Here is a 20,496-nt window from a genome sequence, read left to right on the forward strand (position 1 = left end):
GTGGAAGACATGATTTGGCAGTTTACCCCCAGTGTTTGCTTCAAAATTGTAACGCCGTGGCTCGAAGTCAAGCTGAGAAGTTTCCCAAGATCGAGCGTGGCTCTGGGCAGGCTGCAGGGTGGGCAGCAAGAGTGTGCTGGACCCACCTTTGGAACCCGTGGTCCTTGGACAGTCAGATGAGGTCCTGTGGGGGTGTGAACAGGCCACACCGCACCTTTGATGCCTCTGTGTTAGCCATCACTGGTTTCCTCTTCTACGGCTGACAATCCCCTCCCCCATTGGCCTGGGACTCTCAGTTGGTGACAGTTGCTGTAGAACAAATTCTATTTAATACAAGTTTTACCAAATATTATGATCGTAATGTCCATTTATTCAGTTAGTAATTTTGTGTAAAAGCATAAAGTGTATTTGGGAAGTTAAAATTACTTTAATTAAACTACTTGCACAGAACAAGGTCCTCACCAAGTCTTCAGCTGGATCAGAGGAATCCACAAAGACCGACCAAACCTGGACTTAACAGTGGTCTATATGGTGGTCTTGTAACAAATGCAACCTTTCACATGTATTTCCTAGTAAGAACAATATTAGGCTTAAATGAAACTGCATAAAATTATAATCCCAATAAAAATACAATGTACAACAACACAGCACGTGACAAGATGGAACATTTAGATGTATTTTATTGATGGAAATGGCTCAAGGTTTTGTGCCCAAGTCTAGGGTTACTTTGAAGTGTTACAGAAATGGCTGTAATTACACCTATCAAGCCGTGATGAAACAAAAACAGTGCTAACCTCTTGTGTTTCTCACCACAGTCACCTTTGGAAGAACACCATGTCTGAACTGTACTACATCAAGTAGGTCCATGCAGGGGAGCTGACAAGGCCCACCGACAAGACTCTGGAACAACACGCACATCTAGTATGTTTAAGAGGGAGTATTTAATGAAAATGTCGGGGTCAAGGGGTCTCAGCAAGTTACTCATATAGTACACGACAGTCACTATTGCTAAATCCAAACGTGAAGGAGTTATACATAGAGCTATAAGGATGCACTTGGCTTACACAAAGCTATCAAGGGTTTCAGAATGATGAGAAATTAGGACCGTTGCCATAGTGTTAGTGTAGTGTATATTAATTAATGCGAGTTGGATTTCAAATAGAAGGCATAGTTTTGAAGTGATATTACACATATTATAATATCTTAATACAAAATGGTTGTATACTGTTAAATACAAAAACAAAATCGAAAGGACTGCATGTTGTATTAATGGTCAGTAAAATGCCTTCATGAAAATATAGCCCACAGACCCGTGCTGTGAGTTTTTCCAACTATTCCGCTCCTTTTCTTTTATTTACACAGAATTAGATCGGCGTGAATGAGCTTAAGTTTCTGGAGTGTTGTCGCCCCCTATTGGTTTCAGTTGGCACTGCAGCCCTGTTCTCATGCGCACTTCACAGTTTCACAGAAGCTCACACTGAATCTAAAACCTCTTAAGAAATAGGCCAACAGCTTCTAATGTATTATTTAATGATAATCAATCTACATCGGTTACCATTTTCCTTTAGGTTTTTGTGAGTTACTAAACCTCACGTTCCATGCAGGCTGCTGTTCTGTATCATGTATGGATTAGTAAATGTGTCAGATGTACTTTTAGACTGTTTTAAATTATTATTATAATAATAAAAGTATACAAGTAACTTGTGTTGCCTACGTTGAGTTGCCTGGAGGAATAGAGTAAACGGTCTCCTCACTTGTTGACTGGGGGCGCACTGCTGGGAGCAGAGTCAGATTACGTCCCGCCTCCGCGGACCCCCCTCCCTCACCGTCCCACATAAATCGGAGCTTGTGCTGCGCTTCTTTAGATTCTCTGCAAACGTCCCAGAGCACGGAGCGTGATCCAACTCTCAGTAAAGTTACCGCCTCACAGTTTTGCCTTTGGAAACTGCCAATTGCAGTTTGCAAAATAGTGCAAGAACCTGTGCGCACGACGGAGCGTTTATTTGCGTGGAGCCACTGCGGTCCTTGGACATAAGAAGAAGCTTTTTCTTCTCTTTATCGTGGACAGTAGCTCGTATGAATCTCCTCGACCCTTACCTGAAGATGACAGAGGAACAGGAGAAGTGTCACTCCGATGCTCCCAGCCCCTGCATGTCTGAGGACTCTGCGGGCTCACCATGTCCATCCCACTCCGGCTCGGACACGGAGAACACTCGGCCGGTGGACAACCATCTCCTGTTGTCCGCGCTCGACTACAAAAAGGAGACGGACGAGGAAAAGTTCCCCGTGTGTATCCGCGATGCAGTGTCTCAGGTGCTCAAGGGATACGACTGGACCCTGGTGCCCATGCCCGTGCGCGTCAACGGATCCAACAAGAACAAGCCGCACGTCAAGAGACCCATGAACGCGTTCATGGTCTGGGCTCAGGCTGCGCGCAGGAAACTGGCCGATCAGTACCCGCATCTGCACAACGCGGAGCTCAGCAAGACCCTCGGCAAACTCTGGAGGTAAGAAAATACACTTTATATCTAGAGTTAACCATGGCATTGGCAGACCCAAACTCGCACAAATTACGTGTTAGTTATTTTAATTAGTATATTTTTTCATATTCTTCATTACTTTAGGTGTTACATTGTCTGTGGAGTCCTGATAAAATAGGCACACACGTACATTTTGCCAGCGGCATGTTTGTTGTTTCACATTTTAAATTATTATTTTTTATTTATTGTGAACAGATTGCTGAATGAGTCTGAGAAGCGGCCGTTTGTGGAAGAAGCTGAACGGTTGAGGGTGCAGCATAAGAAGGACCACCCTGACTACAAGTACCAGCCCAGGCGGAGAAAGTCTGTCAAGAATGGTGCGAGCGATGCAGAGGACGGCGAGCAGACGCACATCTCCCCTAACGCCATTTTCAAGGCACTGCAGCAGGCGGATTCCCCTGCGTCCAGCATGGGGGACGTGCATTCCCCTGGAGAACACTCTGGTAAGTCCACACACTTTTGGTAAATTACATAAAATCATGATGAATATGATATACACCGTGGATTAATGCTGATTTTTACATGCAAAGGAAATGCTAATTTTTCTCCTCTATCTTTTCCCTAGGTCAGTCCCAGGGTCCACCCACTCCACCCACCACCCCCAAAACTGATCTGCCGTCCAACAAGGCTGACCTGAAGCGCGAGAGCCGGCCTGCGCAGGAGGGCACCAGTCGCCAGCTCAACATTGACTTTGGTGCAGTGGACATTGGGGAGCTGAGCAGTGAGGTCATCTCAAACATGGGCAGCTTTGATGTGGATGAGTTTGACCAGTACCTTCCGCCCCATAGCCACGCGAGCGCCGCTCAGGCCGCTTACTCTAGCAGCTATGGCATGAGCAGTGGCGCTGTGGCTCAGAACAGTGCCTGGATGAACAAACAGCAGCAGCACACACTGACCAACCTGAATGGAGAGCAGCAACAGAGAACCACCCAGATCAAGACAGAGCAGCTGAGTCCCAGCCACTACAGAGAGCAGCAGGGCTCTCCTCAGCACGTTACCTACGGCTCCTTCAACCTGCAGCACTACAGCGGCTCCTACCCCTCCATCACCAGAGCACAGTACGAGTATTCAGAACAGGGCACTAACGCGTACTACAGCCACGCCGCGGGCCAGGGCTCTGGCCTCTACTCCACGTTCAGCTACATGAGCCCCAGCCAGAGGCCCATGTACACCCCTATCGCAGACAGCGCTGGGGTGCCCTCTGTCCCACAGAACCACAGTCCACAGCACTGGGAGCAGCCCATCTACACACAGCTCTCCAGGCCGTGAGACAGTGACTCTAATGCACATAATGCCAGTAGAAAAACAAAGACTTTTTATATTCTGAAATTATACCTTTGGATTGGCTCCCGACAGTGCCTTTTATATATTGTTTGAAATTGTAATTCTATTTTTTTAGATACAGTTTGTTGTTAAAGAATCCTCTGTGAGGAGATACAGGTTATAAATATTTTAGTATGTACTGTGTATGTATCTGCTTCTGCCTTCACTGCCATGAACAGCCCTCATATTGTGAGGACTTCACAGGGTCAGAATGCTGGGTAAAAGTGGCCTTTCTTCTCGTGGGTTTTATATAGAAAGTATGTGTAAAGAATCTGTTTACTGACACTGCTGTCTTATGATGGACATTCCGCCTTTACTGTAAATATTTAGATGTCATTCCTTTAAGAGGCAAACCTTGAGCAGTAGGTACCCTAATGTGACTGTGTCATGAATATTCACCTTGCTCTTGCTCGGGCTCAGAGTGCCATGCCTTCTCCTGAGGCTTTACTGTGTGTAGTGTCATTTGTGTCTGGTTGCTACCTTGATGCCGTAGTTGCCTCTGGGGCTGCTGTCTGCCATGGCTGTGTCAAAACCTCAGCATACTTCTGACTTCTGCTCCTGCGGTTACAGGAAGTGACCTTTGACCTGATTCTCCAGCAGCTCCAAGCCTGCTTTGCTCTTCATAACTGTTTCTCTGAAGCCCTTTTCCTAATTTATTCATTAGCATTAATTTTATGTGAAAATAACTATTTGCAATTAGTGTTTAATTTTACCAGCAGCTAACCAAGTCTGCTGTGATACAGATTTGTTTAATTTATCATTTGTAAATGTTCTTTTTATTTACGTCCTAGCTGTGTACAGAATATGTATCACAATGAATTCTAGTGAGGACAACTGGACATTATCTCTTTGTTTTGTTTCTAACAAATCATTATTATGGAAATTGCTGGAATCAACTGGATGATCTTAGTTCCTTTTATATCCCATTCTGTATCATTAGTTCTCCTTATCAACTTGATAATGCAGCTGTGCTAGGTAAAATGGTATTGTCTTAAAAGCTTATCTTTTGTATTATATTGTTTGCAATAAATCAAAAAACAAAAAAATAATATTTTCACTCATGGATTCATTTTTATTCTTATTATTTGATGTTCACTTTCCTAAGTACAATGACAGGGCATCAGCTCGACAGTGTGATCCCTTCCTCTCTTCTTTCCTGATAGATTATAGTGTTGTGTGTGGGACTTGCCCTGTCAGACCGAGCACAGGGGTTTCTGCTGCAGGCCTCACATCGTGAGCTCATAAGGTTTTAACCACAAACTTTTGAAAAGACGTATGACTGCACCCTCCCCAATATATACAGAGTGACTTCAAGAAACAAACAGACATTGAATATTGTTTATTCATTACAGGATAAGTAATACTGCAATAGAAGAGACCTAATAAATCAGGGACAGTGTAAACACAATCAGGTACTACAGCTTTGTGTTGAAACCTGAAGGTTGTTCTTAAATTACTCACAGTGACTGCTCAGCAAAAAGTCCAGAAAAGTCTAGTGAAGAGGCGATGTGCGCAGAAAACCAGTATTTGTCTGTGTCATGCCTCATTTCATCTCTAACAAAATACCAAAACATAATAACAATTACAGTTTTAGAAGAGTTCAGTATTTTAATGTATTTTACAACTAATTTATAATATTTTAGTTTGGATTTTACGGAATGTATAAGAAGAGTTTCAATTCCAAAAACAAATATCTCATTTACATTCATTTTTTAACCTCATATGTTGAGTGGCTTTTATTAAGGAGAGATGGAACAATATTTTGATTGGACTCAAACACTGTGGCCTTCAATTACTTTTTTTAAGTGGCAATTACTAATATCTGTTTTGCAAATGAACTCTTCAAAAGTACTTTCTAAAACTACACATCCAACACCAATGGTGTGGATTGTGATGTTGTCTCTTCTATTTCCAGAGGGCAGACACATGACCCCAGTGACCCCCTGAGGGACATGAAGCCAGGGCACAGCGGAGGACCAGGCCTCGAGGGGGGCCAGTGAGCACGTCCCGGGGCTCACAGCAGGCGCTGCAGAGAACACAGCATTTTGGGTATTGGCGATCATGATGTTTCCTCATCAGAAGAGACAGATAGATGTTTAGTATTAAAGTATTGCCCTATGTAAAGCATTACTTACAGATAACATAATGAGCTTACCTTGTATAGTGTACACATCAGGGTAAATCATATTTTTTATGAAGTATGTTGTTATATTATATTGTTAATAATGATAATAATAATAATACATTTTAGCATTTTAGAAATAAAGGAACAAAAATCCATATTACATTTTTTCTGTAGAGTAGGATAGAAAAATAGAAAGGTGAGGGGTGAGAAACAGTCTTTAATTGCCTTTATTCAAGAGCATATTATGAGGGGTCCCACTGCAGAGGTCCAAACCAGCCCCAGAGCCTCTCGTCCTCAGATCTACATCTGATGGATGCTTTTGTCAGAGCCTAGAAACAAGACCTAAAATGTCTTTCTTTTTTCAGACAGGCCATTTTCATGGGTAATTTTCCCAGGAAGAGCCCATTATTATTCCACAGAGACGTCTTCCCCCATCAGTCCCAATGGGTGGTCTTTAAGGGGCAAAAACACCAAACACTGGGCAACAATAAAATGTCTATAAGAACAATGTGTATATGACTTTACATTTTGCTTTGTAATTCTGTATTCGGTGTCAGGATAATCAAATTAATGCTTTATTCTTGAAATAAAGTTTCAAACATACTTAACACTTTTCCACCCATGAACACAGATTGACCCCATGCACTAAGTCCCTTTTAAATGGTCCAGTCAACAAAAAAGTTACTAAACCAATAAGACAGATATAGCAGGGCAAATGCTGTTAAATCACAGAGCTAGACAAGCTGAGCACAAGGCTGTCTCCATGGGAACCCCTGCTTCAGCTCAAGAACTACAGTGTGCATGATTCAAGTGACTGGAAAGATTGCCTACATCCTGATCTTATAGACGGGTGCACTAAAACTGAAAGCAAACTTGTACAAAGTTATCAACATCAAATGACTAACTGCATTTTTCTGCATTTTCCTCTCTTCATTGTTGGAGAAGTCTTTAGGAAGTGAGACTTTGCCCTCCCGTCATCCATCTTGTTGCGGGCCCATGAGGACAGCGCCCTGTGCCAAGGAGCAGAGCCAGCCTGCAGAAGCCTGGGTGAGCTCCTGCCTTTGTCCAAGGATCTGCAAGAAACCTGGCAGCGGTCTGGGGTCAGCGGCACAAAATGATATTACCATAATCCTATTAAGTGTGTCTGAGGCCTCATGAGCTGCACTCAGCCCTTTGGGAGGCAAGGTGAGGGCCACTGGGTGGTTCCATCAGGGGGGAAACTGTTTTATTGGTCTTTTTAACAAATACTTTATTGATATGATAACATTATTATAATTTGTATAATATAATTTATTTCAAGGTCTTGTGTAACAAAAAAGTGAAGAGAAAATCTTGTTATCAGCCTCAGGCTATTCCTAATAGCTTTAGCCAATTTGCAAGGCTCTTTAAGTGATAGGATTAAATAAGAGATAGTGTAACATCAATTTGATTTGACTGTGTACTGATGTAGAAAATGAAAAGTAAGAAACTGTCTCTTTGGGATGTTTGGTGGAGCAAAGAGTCGGTCTGCAGACAACATAAAAGGATGGTCGTGGGAAATGATACTGCATTCTGTATCTTACCTCATTCCGGATATATTATCAACCAAAAGAGAATTATGCTGGGTTATGTGCAAAATATGAAGTTATTTAAAGACCTTACAATGTAACAGTTGATACAAATGACTGTGTTTGGCCCTGTGTTAGGTCAATAAATGGAGGATGGGTAAAAGGTTAGTCCCTTATGCAAATAGCACAGCAGCTTGACAAACACAAGTAAAGTTCAGGTAATGTAACTGTTATTGTGGGTTGGTATATGTATAATATTCCTAATACTGAAAGTCTGTTTTCTATGGTTTTCTTAATTCCCTCGCTTTTGCTTTTGCAGTATAATTGAACATGGAGCTGGGTTTGTCCTGCTTTATACTCTGTTATTTTCTCCACAGGAGCCCAGCACTTTGCAGTTTCTGGTTATGTAGAAGAGATAGCCGATAATATAGGCCATGTAAACTGTGACTGTGCTCTTCTCCTGCCATTCGAGCCAGAACAAAACACGTGGAATTAAGAACAGCTCCCAGAGTGCTTTGTAGCAGCAGCTGGAGGAACAGGTGTAGAGAGTGCATAGTGAGGCTGATGAACGCTGCCACATGTAGAACGCACACACTTATGTTTGACCAGCACGAGTAAGGACATCAGCAATCGTTTGACTATTAATACTGATATTAAGCGCCCAACAAGTTTATATTGTTCAATTGTAAGTGATGAGACACAGTGCTATTTTGATTAAAGAATAAACAATTGAAGAATATCACAGACTATTCTTCTTGCGTCCTTGATAATAACCTGTCCTCTGTCATTGTGATATGAAAATATGTATGAGCTACACTTTTACCTGCACTGAAACTTGAATTTCTATTTCAGGTACAACTTATTTAGAACAAAAGGCTCTCACATACAACAACATGTGTAACAATATTCAAACGATACTATGTCAATCCAACAGAAATCATCTAAAATGTGCTTTCAAAAGTGCAAGTTGAGGTTTGAGTGTGTAAAATGACCCGCAGAAGTAAAGAAATATCACTTTATACAGTCTTTATTTAGTTTAAATTACATTTTAATCAACTCTTTTGCAGCATGTTTTATTATAAATGATAAACTCGATATCAAAATGTTGCGTATCATTTAAAAAACATTAGAAAACTGCCTAAAACTGTTGGTATATTGTATATTGCCTCTACTTATGACCGATAATCAAACCGGCCTAGACGCTCCTAACCATGGGAAAAATCAAGCCTCCTTCTGATTTATGATGGCCGTGAAAACTTCCAAATTCTCTCTCAGACGTGTCAACAAACATCACAGTGCGGCCCGAGCTATGCTGCTGCTCCGGGTTGACACCTAGTTAAGGCTCGCTCTCCTCTGGCCTCTCCAGCCCTGCTCATCCCTGACCCCGGCCCATGAGCTGTGACCCCACGACTCCGACAACAGCCCGAGAGCATTTGGCCTCCACATTTCACTCCGCAGCTCACCAGGCAGTGGACAATCCGACAGTTGGTATAACACGTCTTACACCAGTGTTTGAAGTACGCTGAATAGACTTTCTTTAATGTATCTAGGTGTGTTGCTGTTTTTGTACACATTTGAAATTAACGGGGCACAATATAACCTTTCCACAATATGACAATTTAACTTATATTTCTTGCATTTATTTAATTACAGGTGTTTATTGCTACACTGATCTGACCTGTAACGTACGTGCTGCCACCAATAGAGGTTTAATGACACATTGTGGATCATCTAGACAAAGCAATACCATCTCCATGGAGACAAGGAAGTGGCGGACCATCTACCAGAAAGTTTACCAACTTTCATTTTTATTTCTTCTGTTTCAGTTAAACGTCTTTCACTCCATTCAGTGAGATTTAAAGCAGCCATTTGAAAAAGAAACGGACGAAGGATTTCACCAACGCAATTTAAAGTCATGTTTTTGTCGTATGTTAGTTGAATGAAAAGTACCGCCTCAGACTGCAGAGCACTGTTTGTCTCTTATGGTTCGACATTAGAGTGAAAGAAGAGAATAAGTAGACAAACATGCTCTTGACTCATGGTTTAATATCAGGTACAACACCGTTAACACTATAAATCTTTCATTCTTTTTTAGTAGGTTAATTCAGTGAGGCTGTTAATATCACACAAAAGAAATTGGAGAAATATGTCAAACACAGCTTTCTCTTCTCACTGAGTGCCTGTTCCCGACAAAGACAAGAAAGATTATTCAGTCTTATAAGCTCTTATAGGCTCGTATAGGTTCTTATAGGCTCTTATTGGCTCTTATAGGCTCTTATTGGCTCTTATAGGCTCTTATTGGCTCTTATTGGCTCTTATAAGACTCCAGCGCTGAGTCCGTGGCAAAACCAGACTTGCCGTTTTCATGTGGAATGTCCTCAAACCTAACGTGTGCCTCCATAATGACGGGCAGCACAAAACTGTACCTGCAAAGATCTGCCGGAAATGCTGATCGTGCCGTTTTCTTTCTAGTCCATGGATGTGGCATTTGCTTCGCTAAATAAACTGAGATTTCTTTCTCAAAGTTACGTTCAAAGTACGGACTTGAAGCAGATAATGGATTTCTGTGAATTTGGCACCCGTAAACCGGTCAGCCTTTGTTTTTCCTGCCCACACTTTTCCCTCCCGCTGTGAAACTCTCTCATTAGCGAAATTATGGGTAACACAATAGTTTCATCTAATTGTCTTTATGTAAGCGCCTATATGATTTTACAATTACGGCCAATTACTTTCAAATGTACCAAACATGGAATAGCGTAACCACCTCTCTGTAACCACTTATAGTTTCCTTTCACTACAGATTTAATATTGGGGATCCTTACACAAAATGTATTATAATTAAAGTGTCATTTGTCTGCGCATTAAGCAGACTTAGTAAGATTTGAACACCACATTGATCAAGAAACACACATTTTTAGACATTTGTTGGACATTTTCTGGTTTCTGCACTGGCAACTGCATTGAATTATGGTTTATATCTTTATTCTATTATTATCTTATTGTCAAACAAAGTCCCTAGATTGTGAAATTTGTTCCCTTACGTTGACAATAAAACGTTGTCTGATTCTGATTCTTATAGTTATATAGTTACTATGAAAAGTCACAGACAAATCAAAAATAATAGACTTGTGCCTACACTAAGTCAGACACAAACACACATATAAATCCTTTTGATATGATTTTCTTACCAATATAACTGCTCCATTCCAAAACAATTCAGGAAACTTCACATTTCTCAGTATTCACGTTTGTTAAAATGAGTGTTAACAATTTTAATACTTGTTTTAGCACTGATTAGTTGTATTAATACATTTTTGACAACCAATTTAGACGGATTTACAGTGAAAATGATTTAGACAACCAAACAAATTAAGAGATCCCAAGACAAGTTCCTCTCTGGCTCCTGGATAAGCCACTCATATGGGCATTATTTATTGACAGTCACAAGTAGATTTACCCCTAGCGCTCCTTCACAAATAGACCTGCACTTAGAATGATAGAATTAGTGCGTCTTTGGTCAGTCAGGACTTTTGGAATGCCCTGACAGAATCCTTGACCTGTGGCTTTGCTCAGGGTGGGCGCCCGTCACTGCTCCAGGACGGGGGTGATTGATTGGATCCCTGTCGGCAGGCTCAGCTGGACATCCTCACGGCCCCCTCTCATCCATCAGTTGGTCCGGACCCCAGGAAAAAGGTTGCTTCCAGATGGGATGCATTGTTCCTGCGCGGGCCACCCTCGGGAGAAAAAAGTCCAGAGATTCCCTGCAGGAGTTAAAATGTTACTGACAGGATTAGCTCACTCGTTCATCGCGCCCCTGTCATTCAAAGTTTTACACGGCTCTAATCAATAACACAGAATTGGCAGAAACAATGGCTGTCGTTACAATTAGCAGCTTTGGCTCTGTGATCAGTCAGATGCTTTGGCGGTGAGCGTGAAGACCAGTGGCTATCGAGGCGTGAGATGGAGGCTTAATTGTGGTACAAGGCCTAATTGCATGCGCTGGACAAGGGCCAACGAGTTAGTCCTAAATCAGCCGACCATGAGGAGACAAGGCTAGTGAGTGTTTGCTCTGTGCAATCATCAAACCTCTTAATTTAACCTTTGTTTTTACCATGAAAGTCAGAATCAATTTGAGATTTTGCTTTTGAGTCCTTAAAGTTACATAATAATGTAACTTTTCTGGAGGGCCAGTCACTTCCTGCTTGTGAGAGAAGTTATTGTTTTGGTCGGAATTCACCATTGATCAATAATTGTGGTACTTATTCAATTACATGTGTAAAATTCACAGTGAAGTGAGTCAATCTTGGCTTTGTTTTCACTGTGATGTTTACACTTTGATCTGGACTTTAAACTGAGAAAAACAAAAAAATATATGACAAAATTCAGCGACTGACAAAAAATCCCAAATCCAACTTGGCTTTTAGAGTAAATTTGTTGTTTGTTTTAGAAATTCACCAGCATTTAATATTCAAAGTCAAAGTTAAAAAAAAAAATAGTTATCCAAAATGTCTCCATAGATAAGTCTAATGTTATACTGTGCAACCTTTTATTTTATTTACAGCATGACCATAACATGTTGTAATTCAGATATAATACTTGATGTTAGATGTTAGATATTACTTTATAATGATTTTAGTGAGTTCCAAAGATTATTATTTGTATTATTATTATGGATTAGCATCTCTTCAACATACGATAAATATATTCAGATAAAGCATGAACTCGATACCTTGCGTTCGCATGTTTCAATTCTATGGTTAAATTGGTTTTGCCTGCGCATCATGGTTGCATTTTGTTGTTTCAATTATTCATATTCTTGTTTTTTTTCCAACCCGCGCCTGTCGCCAGCAGTGAACCGCGTTGACAGTTTTGACTGTTGTCCGGGGAGGTGCGCTACAGGAAGAGTGGATGGGGGATGTCAGAGCTGGTCATAGCTGGTTCCATATGGACTGTTTCAAAGGATAATCCCTAAAACATGTCCCAAAACACCACTGCTAATAAACATTGTATAACCGGGACACCCCCTGCTGAAGATTTACTCACGCTAACTACGCAGTGGAGAGCAACAACCAGCCAAACGCACTTTAGCACTTCTTATAGAATTACTACACACCGGCTCCCTTAATAGCACCACTTACTGTTAAAGATTACATCCATCATATTTTCTAATTGTCGGAGTCGCGGCCAAGTCAACACATTTAGTCTGGCTGCCCCTGAAAAGGCCCATTGGTCTGGAATGCATATCAGGATTTATTTCATCTGTTTGCCGGCCTAAATTGAAGAAAATACCACGGTCACGCTGAGTTGGTCCAGGCAGAATGTGAGCTTCTTTGTCAACTCTGCAGCGCTAAAAGGGTGTTAAGTATTTTTAAAGAGGTGGAAGTCTGAAGTGTCTTTGCCGATACGCGCCAACCTAAATCCTGGCAGATGGACTGCTCAGTGTAATCATCCTCCAAACATCCTGATGCAAAGTAGAATGTTAGCATGGATTTATTTGCTCGAAAATGGGTTAAATTGGTTCATAAATGCGAAATGTGATCATAAATATTGTTTGTTTGTTATATATTCAACTTAGTGCATGGATTTCCCCTTGTTTGGGACATTCCAGGAACATCTTAATAATTATCTTGACCAAGGACAATCTCATCATGAGTCATGTCACAATTCTTCAAGTTCAAATGTTGATCTTTTCAGTTTATGGAATTTCAGTAATAGGTCCTTATTTCCAGTGAGTATACTTATGTTTAGGCTTCAAATTGAATTGGTAAATGTTAGGGCACACATTTTTTAAATTTTCTATGCATTTATCTGATTATTTGTTTACAGTAAAGACCATCGTGAAATAACACATTCCTGGAAATCGTTCCAGGGAAATCAGATCATGCAACAGCCTTGGTCTTGTTGTTTTTTCCCCTCCTCTCGCTCAGGTCGGGGTCTAGGATGGGGCAGTAATGGCAGAAAAGTGGCCGGTGTCTCTGTTGACTCAGAGCTGGAAGTGAGTAAGCTTGACTTGGTCTGAACCTCACCAGGGTCCAGCCGCACCCAGCTAATGACATCCAGCCCCTGAAATTCTCTAAAGTCTCTGGTTATTAAGGAAAACAAACAAGGACATGAGGCTGGCTCTCTGTGCTAACACATACAATGTGTGTGCAATCCTATAGTCCCCAGTTTATAACAGTGTCAAGTTAAAACTTTTTATCCTGTTTGGGAAAACTCAAGAACAAAGCTTCAGAAAGTGTCTCCCACAACCAGAAGATCGGCTTGTTTGCCCAATGTCACAGTCAGAGGTAACGTTTGCTTGGTCGGTGCACCTGTTTGTGTAGGACATATTCAGCTGTACGTGATTGTGCTCTCATGGCTGGTGCGTAAAGAAGTAAAGACGTGAACAAGTTTGACAAGACCCATAGATGACAAAATGAATGCGTCTGTTTTCTTGTGGGGGTCTAAAGTGGTCCATGTCAACAGTTATATAAGTTTCAGCTGGTGCAAATGGGTCAATGTTTTAAATTCTAACTTTTATTATGATTTCAAATTTACTTTTTCATTGTTTTAGCTTTGAGAATGGTTTGACAGTGTTTTACATGGGGCTTAGGATGGAAAGCATCACCCTTGTTTAATACCAGGACAATCACCACATGACTTTTGCCACCAGTCCCTGCTTGTGCGTAACACCGGCACATTGGCATGAGATTTGGATTTTTAAAAAGCATATATAATAATAAGCCTAAAACACAACAGAAAAACAAAGCTGGGTTACATAAGAGTTGAGGACACAGACCGTAACTACAGGCTGGATCGAGAAGAACATTTGTGAGACTGGATAGTTAGAGTTTGTGGCTGTACGAGAGGACACATACACTTAATGTCAAATACTGTAGCAAAAATAACTATCAAAAGAGTTCTTATCCCCTTCATAATGATAAAGATGTCCCAATGGAGGGAGCTCCTCTTACATCACCCCCAACACGGTCCCCTCTCCCCTCTCCGCCTCCCCCCGTGCTGCCACACATCATTGCCCTGTTAAACGCTGACAATTGGTGACAAATGGACTGTGCAGCACACTGTGTGTCAGTTGCCCCTAGCGACATTAGCCGTCCCGGGGCGAGGGTAGAAGAGCAGAGGAGGTGCAGGCAAGCACTGGACCCCCAAGAGCAGCGTGGTGCCTGGCACAGGTGGCTGAAAATCAATATGGATCCGGCCTGTGATTGGGGCTGACAGTGTAAGAGCAGTGAAGTGTGGGAATCCACTGAGAGCCACACACAGACCATGAAGCATCAGAGGAGCGCGGCCAAGCTGTTATTCATGGGTTTATGCTTCCTGTTTAGAGGCAACATTTCATCACTCAAGGTGTATCATATTTTGATTTAAATTGTTAAATTGCTGTGGTAAAAGTCCTAATTTTCATCTGAAACCCATGAATAGAAGGCTTGTATTTTCACAGGCTACAAAAAGTAGAATTCCTTAAAGCAACATTTTAATATATTATTATTACACAACAAGAGGATGGAATAAAGTTTAAAACAATAGAGACTTGTATAGCATTAGTATTTTGTGAATATATGAATTCATAACAAATACAATAAAGTGAACTGTCTTACTGCTTTGGATGATATTGTTAAAACATTTTGACACACAAACTGCATCACAGTGAATTCAGAGCAATGATTCTGGATTTGTGCAAACAGGTCTTCCATGACTTGGGGGTGTCATTGGCGTAGGGGGGTTAATAGGTTACTTACCACTTAACAGAGGCGTGGTGCATGCCATATGACACAGTGTTGGTGGGTCTTTGGTCAAAACACTTGCCAAGCTGAGAGGGCATCTGGGGTAAAACTTCTCATTTGTCCTTACCACAACCATTTCCACAAGTGAGAGAAGCGAGAGAATATAAAGCAGTGACAGAAGTGCTCCCTAATAAATGAAAGCGGTTGGAGAAGATGATGTCTAACTGTCTGATTTCAAAGAGCTCCTTTTACTCACAACCTTCTCCATCTGTAATCATGTATTATTGCTGATTATCTGAGCTTTGGGCCGCACTGATTTCTTACAGATAGTTATGGGCCCAGTGCGCTGTCTGTGGCTTGACATGAAGGAATCTGGCCTGAGTAAGTGACATTCCCACCCAGCGCTGCAGTGAAAGCCCCCTCCCACATATGACAGTACAAATTAATCAAGATCCCAGACAAACCCTGGCCTTTCATACAACAAAAGGATTTCCCCGGCCATCTATTGGTCTCAGCAGGCAATTAAACGGCATGTGCCCGCTCATGTGTGCACGCTAGCATGCCGCTATATAAACAACTGCACCCGAGTCATAAATTCTAATTCATGCATTAAACATGAGCAAATATGTCCGACTAACTAGCAATGTTTATCTGTGTGGACGCGAGACTTTGCTTTGTAGCTTTGAGTGTTTGTACATGCATGTATGGAATAAAAGGGGGGCAGGGGGTGTAGCAGGGGGAGCTGGTGGTGGGGGGGTGATCAGCTGGTTGCAGTGGGGAGAGGGGGGGGGGGTGTGGACATGTGTGTGGGAACCCTGTGCTCCTCACTTCTCATACATTGTTTTGCTGCTCCTACAAACCGTTAATGCCACAAAAGATGCTCAGCCTATTGTGGCGCGGGACAGCTGAGGGGGAAGGCGATTGGGCGGAAGCAGGATACGGAGGTGGGGTTTGGCCAGGAGCTGCCATGGCTGTCCTGGTTAGCTCCTCACTTCTCCTCTCTCTCTCCTATGCGCTCCTGTCATCCTCACTACTCCACACTGGTCCTCTCAGAGTCCTGGCTCTGCCACTTGGCCCCACTCGAGAGGATTTGGTGAGGCTGGATTGAGCCGGTCAGTGCTTATCTCACAAAAGAATTAAACCAACTCCAGGTCCCAGCTCTCTCTCTGGCCCGCTACGGCTAATCTGAGAATCTGAGAAGAAGGGCTTAGGTGATGTTACATTTTCATTAGACTTCTGGTGGCAAACGGGCCACTAATAGTGAGAGCCATGTGAGCCTTTGTGATGCAAATTATGATTATTTCGTTAATTAAAGCTCTGGAGGGAGGGGGGAGACAGGGGGTGGAGCATGGCCTCACCCCGACAGAGCAGGATTCTCACGTCTGCCCAGACTGCGATCTGGGGCTCCAGGGGATTTGGCTGGTTTTGTGAAGAGCAGCTCCATCCAGGGAATTGGGGCTGAGCCTTTGAATGTGTAACACAGGTCACTCCAAACACATGAGAGTGCCCAGAGCCATCAAAGCGTTAACCTCAGAGGGCAAACTTTTTTATTTAGACAATGTTGACAGACAAGGAATCTACGGAGGAATTGTTTTTCTATTGTTCATGATTATCAATCTATAGGAATGCAGTGAGTATGTATTGCATATACATATCGATCACCTCCATCTTTCTGCTGTCACTTCTGCAAATCAATAACACAGAGAGGCTCCTCCTGTTGACATATTGTTGCTCTCTTACTATGTCACAGTTCTTATTTATTTAATTAATCATAGCATACTTATAGAATAGCCGTTTAGACATGTCCCAGACCGGATTGTAAAATTAGCATTTTGAGAAAGCGGTCTTCATGTTAATGATGCTACAAAATGTGCATTGTTGTGTAAACAGTATTGCTCCAGAAAACTGCATGTATGGTGCTTGCACACACATGACTCCAGGATGTTTGACAGCTCGACTTATCCATGCCAGGGCTGATCATTCTTAGTAAAATTATTGTATTTTCTTAGATGACCTTTGCAGTATTGCGTTATGTAAATATCGCCAGTGGAGGGCGTGTCGGGGATGACTGTTATACATGTGTGTGAACCATGAGAACCTTTTCTCCCTGGCGCAGGATCTCTGCTGCTCTCTAGGACCAGGGAGTTTTGCCCCCCTGTAGTTAAAGCCCCTGTCTCTTTTTGTCCCCTGCACAACAGCCTGTGGCATTCCATGGCAGCAAATCTGGCTGTGCTGTCACATGGCGGAGATTAGCAAAACTAAGACCTCAATAGAATGCTCACTTTACTCACCCATTCCAGGAGTATTCTCCCCCAAGGCGCCCCAAACACCCTTGCACTCCCAGTGTAACCGTCTCACGTCTAGACAGAGTGCAAGGCCATTATTGAGACTGTTAAAACTTAGTATATGACATTACCAATACAAGGTCATAGACAGCTGAGAAACAGTCTTTTTGTCTAACGGCAACGCCAAAGAGCTGTAACTTCATTTATCTGAGCTGCGCTTGTGCTCACTTTGGATGGACCTGCCTATTAACTTATTAAGCTTAATCATATTTAAACTTAATGTGCTAAAAACTGCCTGAGTACAAATCCACTATGGAAGACACTCTGAGGAGGAGCTTCCCGGAAATGACAAGCTGTGCGAGGCTCCAGGGGTCTGCGGCGGCCTGAGGGACTCGGATGAACAGAGCGGAACATGTGCTTTGAACAGAATCTTCTCTCTGGGGGTGAACGCATCTGAGGACATTTACACACATGGTTTATGTTTGTAGCATGTCCAAGTTACACCATGTGCCTATTTACGCAATCCTCCCTCCTAATTTACATACGTATTCAGGCTCAAAGAGGAATTATTAGATTAAGATGTACCAGATCTATCCTCTTGTTAAAGTTTGAAAAACATTATTTGCATCAGGCTGACATTAAGTGAGGACACTACAAGATCAAATCTGCTGATTGTGATACAAGACTATAATCCATTGTTACAGTTATTGGATCAGTAAATCACTACAATTATTGTCTTTACAAAAAAAAACGTTTACACACTTAAAAGTAGATAAACTGGATACTATGAATATCACTGTATTACTATCTATGTATTAGTCTACAGATATTTTAAGAATATTCCAAGCTACACTTTAGAGGTAAACAAGGCAAATACTAAAATGTGTTTTTCTTTTTACATTATATAAAGAAAAACTGAACATAATAGAGTAGCCCCAGGGATAAACCAGAATAAATATGCCCCCCCCCCCCCCCGTGTATCTGTCCCATCTGACCCAGTGTCCGGTAAAAAAGTCAATTCTTTCATTTAGTAAATATTGAAAGTTCTTTCAGTTCTTTCAGCTCTGTTCCCTGTCGTCTACTTTCTTGTCTTGGTGTTGCTTCTTTTGCCACTTGTATCAGTCAATCATTGTCATCGCTGGGATTTTACCTCAGAGATACATTGTTTTAAAATAAAATGGAATATTGGTGTTGAAGACAGTTTGCAGCGCCTCATTAATCTCAATCCAGTGATAGTTATAGTGATGAGCCACTCCTTAAATGTGTTGTAATTTTTAAAGAGAAAATACATAAAAATGCAAGCATTAGATGTATAGTTAGAAAAGTTGTAGCAAGGAAATACATATTTAAACCAAGTCAGTTATAATCATGGGAACCCAAAGCGGCCAAAGCATTATTCTAGATTTGCAGTGGAGGATAAAGGGCTACGTTTGCACCAGCACACAAAATAATTAGGTTTATTTTGACTTAATGGTCTAGTGCCCAGAGCTGCAGCATTGCTAAGCCCAGGCAAGGAACAATTTTATCGCCGCCACATAAAAGCCTTTTTTCAACATGGTGCCTCCAAAAAGGGGATGTCATTAATCGCAGGTCTGGTTGCAGGAGGAGGTGAGGGCAGGGGCATGGCTTGTTCAAGTATAATGAGGCAAGAGCTGCGAGGACCTCTGCGGCTCTGCTCCCATCAGCTGCTTTAAATTATGGCCAAGGAAAAGCTACAGTAAACCATGAACCGTGAAGTTGAAACACAGAGCTGCTGTATAATGGGCCTCTTTGGACCATCAACTTCACTTCTGACTCATAAGGAAAATGCTTTTTTTTATTTTATCTGTAAAATTGTGGAATGAAAATGATAGCAGCAAATAGGGATGGGTGATAAGACAAAAAAGAAAATCACAACTTCTTTATTCATATTGAACAGTCACAATTTCAATTAAAAAACAGTGACAATTAGAAATGACTGAATTTTGATCTTGATTAAAATGTTATTAATTGCACAAGACAATTGGCTCATAATGCTTGCGAAAAGGTATTATTATTTCACGATAACTACGTTTCCTCTACAAAATGATGATAAAACATGAATTCTAAATGTTTTTTTCCCCAAGTATGAAGGGAACAAAATGAGAGAAACCAGGAGCATAGACATTTGATTTGAAAGCAAACTCAAATTAACAGCTTAAGTTATACAAAAATCACGTATAATATTTTGTTCTTTGATTGCCGGCATTTTTTTGTGCTCAAGCATCACAACAAGGATTATCTTATCTTATCTTAAGAGCGTTGTCTTTAATACTATGTACCAGTAGCTCAATATTCACACTGCTAAATGTTAAAAAAGAGGAATATTAAAATTTCTGGTTGAAGGCAATAGATAGAACATATGGTTATTGATGTCGGGTGCCAATCTCAGCCCTTTAACATAAACAAGACAAGTTGAAAGTGACGTTTTGCGACTTTTTCAAGCTTTGGAGCCAGTCAAACAGCTACTTTAACCACTTCCTCATGGCAGTTGACCCAGATCTTTCTCTGGCGTTACCACACTGATCATATGTATCCAGTATATATTAATCCACGTTACACCCCAAGCGACACGGGATTACAACATACATAAATCAGGATTACAGAGGAACTGTGGTTTGGGGAATGACCTCTGGCGTTAAGACTTGTCTGGTCTAAGGACATATGTTGGTACCTGAGATGTTTCTAAACCTAATATAAGAGCAGCTGGGCGCCCGTGAGGTCAGAATCACACAGCGCGCTCACAATACTGTTTTGTTCGCCGTGTTCTGTTGCTATATAACATTTGAGGCCGTCTCATGCAGGGGCTGTCTCCCCAAAATTAGTATTCATGAGGCATTCTGCACTTCGCTGCTTGTTTGCTCTGTGTTCTGTTCTCACCATAAATCTGGCTCCTGGACCAGTCACTTAAATGGTTTCAATGCGGTGCAGTTG

At 41.7% G+C, this 20,496-nt stretch overlaps 1 protein-coding gene across 1 annotated transcript; it reads left to right on the forward strand.

Annotated features, from left to right (window-relative positions):
- The first annotated feature begins 1,864 nt into the window (after positions 1–1,864).
- LOC140358445 (transcription factor Sox-9-B-like) lies at positions 1,865–4,123 on the forward strand. The gene is made up of 3 exons (XM_072443287.1): positions 1,865–2,507; positions 2,736–2,983; positions 3,106–4,123. Exons 1-3 carry the CDS (start codon positions 2,077–2,079, stop codon positions 3,807–3,809), a joined length of 1,383 nt encoding a protein of 460 aa, XP_072299388.1. The 5' UTR covers positions 1,865–2,076; the 3' UTR covers positions 3,810–4,123.
- The last annotated feature ends 16,373 nt before the right edge of the window (positions 4,124–20,496 follow it).

This window comes from Eucyclogobius newberryi, unplaced genomic scaffold (genome assembly GCF_026437365.1).
Source record: "Eucyclogobius newberryi isolate DKJ021-1_F unplaced genomic scaffold, fEucNew1.0.hap1 SCAF_13, whole genome shotgun sequence".
NCBI lineage: Eukaryota > Metazoa > Chordata > Actinopteri > Gobiiformes > Gobiidae > Eucyclogobius > Eucyclogobius newberryi.